The sequence below is a fragment of the Punica granatum genome, chromosome 8 (assembly GCF_007655135.1).
Source record: "Punica granatum isolate Tunisia-2019 chromosome 8, ASM765513v2, whole genome shotgun sequence".
NCBI lineage: Eukaryota > Viridiplantae > Streptophyta > Magnoliopsida > Myrtales > Lythraceae > Punica > Punica granatum.
Window position 1 is genome coordinate 13,182,585 of NC_045134.1, and position 7,993 is coordinate 13,190,577.

Sequence of the window (7,993 nt, forward strand, 5' to 3'; positions counted from 1 at the left end):
AAATCAAGAGAAATTGAGAAATCATATTGAGTTGTGATATTATCACATGGTATACCAATTATATATAATACTTTTTTTCATTTTATGCCAACACTTAATTGTTTTTATTTCTTTATTTATTTTTTTACTTTTTTTAATAACGATGAGTTTATTCTTCTAGTTTCATGTACACCTCATAGGCCCATGGATTCAAGTAAATTCATGTGCAAGCACGTGTGGGTGTAATCACTGAGGGCTACGCCCGCCAAGAGGGATTTAAACCTACGATCTTGTGAATTACTCTCAAAGTGTACGCACGTCCTAACCATTTAATTTTTTTTATTAATTTGGCCTATATGATTCCTCGTGCCAAACATCATATGGTTGTTTTAAGTCCAGCAACAGTCACGATCGAGCTCATCTCCATCTCTCCACCTGCCGAACCCTCCAATAATTGAGGAAAACGGTAGCAGGAGAGCGCCCCTCACACTTAATGGTGTCAATATTTTTTTGGCACGAGGGATTCTTTACACAAACTACCAATCAAATGTTTCTTTACACACACTATTACAAATGCGTAAGGTGGACTTGAGAGTTTGACTGGAGGATACTATAGCATGCATGCAGTAGGATGGATATATATATACACGCTGCCAAGAACAATTGTGGCAATATAGGGAATAGAATAGCAAATCTTATGAGGATGATGGAAGTGCAAAGAAGATATTTCAGATGCAATTTCTTCCAGCTTATCAGTATAATATTTATCATAGGCCGTGTTATACTCTTTCTTGGCCAGTTCCCCTGCCGGGTGGGGGCCGATGTGCACTATTACGATTTCGTAGTAAGTGGTCCTTCTTTCCTAATAAAACAATTTTCGTGACCTATTTCAAGTTCATTGATATATATTTCCTTCATATATTCTCCGGCATTGGCTATAACATATTGGGATTTTTCTTTTTTCGGTTATAAAAGAGGCCAAAGGCCTAATACAATGAAAGGGAACATATTGGGTTTTATGACATGAGGTTTTCGCTCATGAATCTGATTAATATAATTTGTTGTTACATTACATCTAACCTACGGTTCAAATCCAAGCAAATTGAGAAAAGGAGATAAGGCCAAGTAGAACTCTCTTGATCAATATTATGTTGTTTCTTTTATGTGCAATTGCATAGTCAATCACCGCATACAACTGCCCCTGGTCACATTACGTTGTATCATATACTTATTTGTTCTTTTGTTATTTTGCAGTTGAAGGAAATTAATGTTACAAAACTCTGCGTGACGGAGACCATCTTAACAGTGAATGGTCTTTTTCCTGGACCAGTAATTCGAGTACACAAAGGAGACACGGTGTATGTAAACGTCACTAATCAAGGGATTTACGGTGTCACTCTTCACTGGTGCGTTCGCCAACTATTATGCTGATATCTCTCTACTCTAATGTCGCTATATACACACACACGTATGTATACAAAAAAAGCAACCATTTGAAATTTGGAAATCGATTGTCAAAGGTATATGCATCTTTAATGGGTCTGGCGACTATGAAGACAAATTCATTCATTAAATGAACGGACGATTCATTGCTGTATGGAAGCATATAACTATTCAAAAGCAAGAGTATGTAAAGTATCATTTGTAAAATATACAAGATATCCTTTTAAAAAAAAGTTAAAATATACTTTCCGGAAAAAAAATATAGATTATAATTGATAGGGTTGGAAGATATTGCATTCACTGTACCATCCGATAGCAATTCTGAAAGTTACAAATTTCTCATAACTTTGTAGGCATGGGGTGAAACAACCTCGAAATCCATGGTCAGATGGACCGGTGTTCATTACCCAATGTCCAATCCAACCGGGATCAAATTTCACGTATGAAGTCCTCTTCTCTGAAGAGGAAGGAACCCTTTGGTGGCATGCCCATAGTGATTGGACAAGGTCAACTGTTCATGGTGCGATTGTCATCTTACCAAAAGAAGGAACTACGTATCCATTTCCAGATCCCGATGGGGAAGAGGTAATTGTGTTAGGTATGTGAATTTTATGTTTGACTGTTGCAGTAATATCATCCAAAATATATACACTTCGATATGTTAAACTTTCATTTCCACTATGCCGCTATAAGTAAATGGGTTCATGTCGAACCTCAAATTTCAATTTAATCAGTACGAGAAAAGGAAGTCCATGCGCTACTATGAAATAATTTTATAAAAAACATTTAATATTTCAAATTCTATTCGTATAATATAAAAAGAAGTATAATTTTTTATTAAGTTTTTTATATCTTTTAATTTGTAATATAATATTCACTAATAATTCTCAATATATCATTTATCACAAAAAAAATCTCTTTAGAAGTAAGTGAACTACATGCTGATGGAAATTCAACACTACATTATATCATTTGAGGATATAATCATGCTGAAGAAATTATATATTTCTCTCCCAAAATAAGTAGAAATTGAAAATTAAATAATGAATAAGCAATATCAAGATACAGACTTAAATATAACACACTCTCATGGATCATTCACATTAGTGCTTTATGTTGTGGTCCGTAGCGATCGGGGCGAGGGGGTTGGGTTCCTCTAGGGGGCCCTTCTCCTGCCCTTGGTCCCCTAGAGGAGGTCACCCGTGGCCGGAGAGGGCTCAATTTTTGTTTTGTTGTTGTGGGGGGGGGCCTCAAGTGTCCCTCCTCCCTCTATCGACAATTTTTTTTAATCATTTCAAAATGATTGTATTATAACTTTATTTTTTATAATAAATATTGATGCGGACAAAAAGTCCTGGTCAAAACCTTCCTCCCACCAAGAAGAATCTTTCTCCTCTTCAAGTGTCGATCAATCTTGATCTTCAAGTCCGAGTCCAATGTCCTCAGCTTTTTGGACCACAAAACACTGGTCAGCGGGGGCTCGGGAGTTTCTCCAAAAGAACCCCCTCTGACGTTCAAGTCAGAGATATGGGGGTGAGATAGAGAGAGACAAGCAGTAGTGCTAGAGAGAGTGTAGGGGGAGAGTGAGCTTATCCTTTTTCTGTGCCATGGACTAGAATTTACAGAGGAAAAACGTACCAGACCGTTAATGGGCTCCAACTATTTTCTTGGGCTTAAGGCCCATTGGGCTTGGGCAGATAACATGAGTTGGGTCATAGGACTTCCTAAGGGTTCAACTGGTCCCGGAGGTTCGACGAGCTCGATGGACCACAAAGGGAGGCTTGTCGAGTCCGGAGGTTCGACGGGTCCATGAGGTTCGACGGGCCTAAGAGGTTCGAAGGGGCTCGATGGGCCACAAAGGGAGGCTTGTCGGGTCCGGAGGTTCGACAAGTCCAGAAGATTCGATGGCTCCAAGGGTCTCGGCAGGCTCGATCGGCCATGGGGGAGGTTCACCGGGTCCCAAAGGCTCGACAGGCCTAGGAGGTTCGGCTAGCTCAACAGCCACGAAGGAGGCTCGTCGAGTCCTGGAGGTTCAACAGGTCTAGGAGGATCGATGGATCTAGGAAGTACGACGACTCCTGGAGGCTCGATGGGCCACGGGGGGGAGGTTCGTTGGGTCCCGGAGGCTCGACGGGCCTAGGAGGTTCGGCTAGCTCAATGGCCATGGAGTAGGCTCGTCAGGTCCCGGAGGTTCAACGGGCCTAGGAGGTTCGGCTCGCTCAATGGCCATGGAGGAGGCTCGTCGGGTCCCGAAAGTTCAACGGGTCTAGGAGGTTCAACAAGCCTAGGGGGTTCGCAACTCGATGGACCATGGAAGGAGGATCGTTAGATTCAATAGGTCTAGGAGGTTCGACGAGCCTAAGAGGTTTCCCGACTGGATGGACCACGGAGGGAGGGTCACCGACTCCTAGAGAATTGACGGGTCCAAGAGATTCGACGGCTCTCGGGGGCTCAATAGGCCACGGAGGGAGGCTCGTTAGGTCTGGAGGTTCGACGGGGTCTGAGGGGTTCGTCGACTCTTAGGTGCTCAGCGCTTGTGAGTCGAGCTTGACCCTTGTTTGGTTAGCGGGCCCTGGCCCTCTAGGGACTACCTTATAAAATGCCTTCGATGGGTCCAGGAGGCTCGACTTGCTCGATGGGCCAGGGGGGAGGTTAGCCGGGTCCTAGAGGCCCAACGGGCCTAGATGGTTCGGCTAGCTTAACGGCCACAGAAGAGGCTCGTCGGGTCCCAGAGATTCGACGGGTCCAAGAGATTCAACGGGTCCAGGAGGTTCGACAGGCCTAGGAGGTTCGCCGGCTCGATGGACCACAAAGGAAGGGTCGTCGACTCCCGGAGATTTGACGGGTCTAAGAGGTTCGACGGGCCTAGGAGGTTCGCCGGCTTGATGGACAGCAAAGGGAGGGTCGTCGGCTCCCAGAGAATTGCGGGTCCAAGAGGTTCGACGGCTCTTGGGGACTCGGCGGACTCAATGGGCCGCGAAGGGAGGCTCGTTAAGTCTAGAGGTTTGACGGGTCTAAGGCGTTTGCCGGCTCTTAGGTGCTCAGTGCTTGTGAGTCAAGCTTGACCTTTTTTTGGTTAGATGTTCTAGGCCCTCTAGGGACTACCTTATAAAATGCCTTCGTCGGAGGCTCATGAATTCTAGGTTATGTGGCTCAAAACGGGCCGATGATGGTTTACTCTATCAAATAATATTATTATATGTGAGCATTAGGGCTCATGTGCTCCGAGTCAGTTGCTTAGTCAGCAAAAGTACGGACGTTAAATGTCCTATTTCAAAAGGTCAAACGGAAAGAGTATTGCTAATATTATGTGAAACTATAGGGATGCACGTGAAATTTAATGCTTTTTCGCTACAAAATTAAATTTACAGGTTCCTGGTATAAGGGAGATTTGAACGCGGAGGTAAATGAAGATCTAGAGGAAGGGGTCGATATTCCCCATTCCAGTGGTTATTTAATCAACGGGAAACTCGGAGATTTTGCTAATTGCTCCACAAGTATGTACAAGTCCTCTTCATCCTCTTGTGAAACTTTTGAATATCCATTAGATTTTAGATCAATTCTATACTAACTCTGAATTCATTTAAAATTTAAAAATGAAATGGTTGCTTATATTTTTTAAAATTTATAGGTACAACGTATCGTTGGTCGGTTGATTACGGGAAGACATATCTTCTTCGGATAGTTAATGCAGTGAATGACGATTCACTCTTTTTTGCAATCGCGGAACACAACCTCACAGTCATAGGGATGGATGCAGCATACATAAAGCCTGTAGTGACAAGCTATATCATGATAAGTCCAGGGAACACAATGGACGTGCTATTCACAGCAAACAGGCCTCTTGGACACTACTACATGGCAAGTCGACAATTTTTGACTGAAAATGCAATACTAGACCATAATAACGGCACCGCGATCATTGAATACACAGGAGACTACAACTTCTCATCCTCCCCGATTTTCCCCCACAGCCTCCCTGAAAATCTAGATATGGGAGCTGCATTGAGATTTACTGGCTTCATCAGGAGCCTGGCAAATGAGGATTATCCCGTAAGCGTCCCAATGAATGTGACCACAAGGATGTTTATAGTGGTATCCATGGGCGAGCTTTGCAGGAATCGTACACATTGCAATATCACTGCAGGAAGTGAGAACATTCTAGGTTCGACTATGAATAATATCAGTTGGGCCAACCCGATGGTGGACGTCCTTGAGGCTTATTACAGGCAACTCTCTTCTCCCTATCCAATTGCATTTGTGCTGTATAATGATATATTGATATGTCTTGTGTGAATGTGAAAAATTCCATCTGCATTTTATCAAAGAAAAAGGCAATTGGTTGGGTAGAGGACGCATGCAGTGGGCTTTCGAGAGATGGACCAGAGGCCTTGCCCTTGTCTTAGACATAGTATATATACACATGGATACGTCAACAACAAAAGATACTGTATCATTAATTAGATGTCCGTACGCATATGGAGAACATTCTGATATAAACTAATGTTTCTCAAAAGCACTGCTTATATTTCATCTTATGTTTTGCAGGAACCTAAGTGGCTATTACACGATGGATTTCCCAGATTTGCCTCTAACCATGTACAATTTTACTGAGGATACAACTGACGCGGATATTGTATTTACAGATCAAGGGACAAAGGTTAAGGTTTTGAATTACAACGAATCTGTGGAAGTAGTGTTCCAAGGCACTGCTTTACTTGGTGGGGCTGGTGTTCATCCAATGCATATGCACGGCTACAGCTTCTACGTGGTAGGGATGGGCGGAGGCAATTTCAACAATGAGACAGATCCTTTGACATATAATTTGGTTGATCCTCCAAAAGTTAATACTTTCATAGTCCCTAAGGATGGATGGTCAGCCATCAGATTCATCGCAAATAATCCAGGCATGATTTCTTTCTCTAGTACATAATCGCTCAAGATATTATCTTATTGTGATCATATTAAAAGTAGCTGCAACTTATTAAAAAGCTTAAGCAGCTAGAAAATGGAGCGGCTATATATTGAGTTTGAAAAGATACCTCATGTGGCTCACAAGCTGGGTCACTGCTAGTGCTCCAACGGAGATATATATATATATATATATATAGCAGTCCTTATTTATCTACTGACTTAACAATATGGAATAAATTGAAAATCAACTTTTCATGAAACAACATGTCATTTGAGACTAATGTATACATTTGATCTGCAGGGGTGTGGTTTTGGCATTGTCACTTCGATCGGCACCTTAGTTGGGGTATGGACACGGTTTTCATAGTGAAGAATGGACACACGGAGGAAACGAGCATTCGTCCGCCCCCTTCCAACATGCCTCTGTGCACTGGCCGGTATCCACAAGACATCCTCATAAGAAAATGGAACCATCACTACAAGAAGTACCCCTATTAGAGACAAATGATGGGAGCCAATTATAAAAGGAAAAATAACATGATGTATCACAACCTTTGCATATTATCTTAGTTTTATCCCTATATCGGTTTTTTTCTAAGGCATCTAATGTTAATAGTTTCGTTTCAAATATATCCCGCCGTAAAAGTTCCATCCATTTTTTATGAAAATGCTGACGTTGCCCATTAATTGTTTGACGGAGCTGACGTGGACAGTGTGTGAGTCACAATATAAGGGAAAAATTACACCATATATCTCAACATTTTTGTTGTTGCTCAGTTTTATCATAACCTTTTGATGTTTTCTCAATTTTATCCCAACATTGCGATAGTTTCTCAGTTTTATCCCAAATTTTTTACTGTTTTCTCAATATTATCCCAAAAAGTTGAGATAAATTTGAGAAATTATGAAAAGATTGGGATAAAATTGAGAAAAAAGAAAAATATTGGATAAAATTGAGAAAATGGGTAATTACACTGATGGTTCAAAAAGTTTCACTAATGTATCAAGTTGGTCCAAAAAGTTTTTTTTGCTACTTGATGGTACAAAATGTTTCAAAAGTGTAACATGATAGTACAAACCGTTATATCACCATTGATACCGTCAAGCGAAGCCGACGTGGCGGAAACGTGGCCGACACATGGCTCTGATATGTTTTTAGGAGTTGGTGGAACGTTACATAATGGTTCAAACTCTTTTGAAGTTGTCACTTAATGGTTCAAAATGTTTTACAGATGTAACATAATGGTATAAAATATTTCTTTAATTAACTTAAAGATCCACCCATGTCAATGGCGAGATAACGGTTTGTACTATCATGTTACAACTTGGAAACATTTTGTACCATCAAGTAGCAAAAAAAACTTTTTGGACCAATTTGATACATTATTAAAACTTTTTGGACCACCAGTGTAATTACCCCTTGAGAAAAATATTAAAAGGTTGGGATACATATTGTTATTTTTCCCTTATATTGGGACCTACGCACTCTCCACATTAGTATCGTCAAGCAATTAACGTGCCACGTCAACATTTCCGTTAAAAATGGACGGAATGTTTATGACAGGATAGATTTGACACCAAACAATTAACGTTATGATACCTCCAAAAAAAATCGCCGTTGGGATAAAACTAAAACAACATATAAAGGTTGGGATAT

At 41.2% G+C, this 7,993-nt stretch overlaps 1 protein-coding gene across 1 annotated transcript; it reads left to right on the forward strand.

Annotated features, from left to right (window-relative positions):
* The first annotated feature begins 645 nt into the window (after nt 1-645).
* On the forward strand, nt 646-6,964 carry LOC116187280 (putative laccase-9). Its single transcript, XM_031515934.1, has 7 exons — nt 646-823; nt 1,234-1,385; nt 1,776-2,020; nt 4,794-4,919; nt 5,054-5,651; nt 5,971-6,329; nt 6,638-6,964. Exons 1-7 carry the CDS (start codon nt 677-679, stop codon nt 6,832-6,834), a joined length of 1,824 nt encoding a protein of 607 aa, XP_031371794.1. The 5' UTR covers nt 646-676; the 3' UTR covers nt 6,835-6,964.
* The last annotated feature ends 1,029 nt before the right edge of the window (nt 6,965-7,993 follow it).

Bases quoted from the DNA above. Each gene is read 5' to 3' on its own strand.
- LOC116187280 (XM_031515934.1), top strand. From the start codon at position 677: ATGAGGATGATGGAAGTGCAAAGAAGATATTTCAGATGCAATTTCTTC. The intron at 824-1,233 runs GTAAGTGGTCCT...GTTATTTTGCAG, and splicing joins TGCACTATTACGATTTCGTA to TTGAAGGAAATTAATGTTAC. The intron at 5,652-5,970 runs GCAACTCTCTTC...TATGTTTTGCAG, and splicing joins GTCCTTGAGGCTTATTACAG to GAACCTAAGTGGCTATTACA.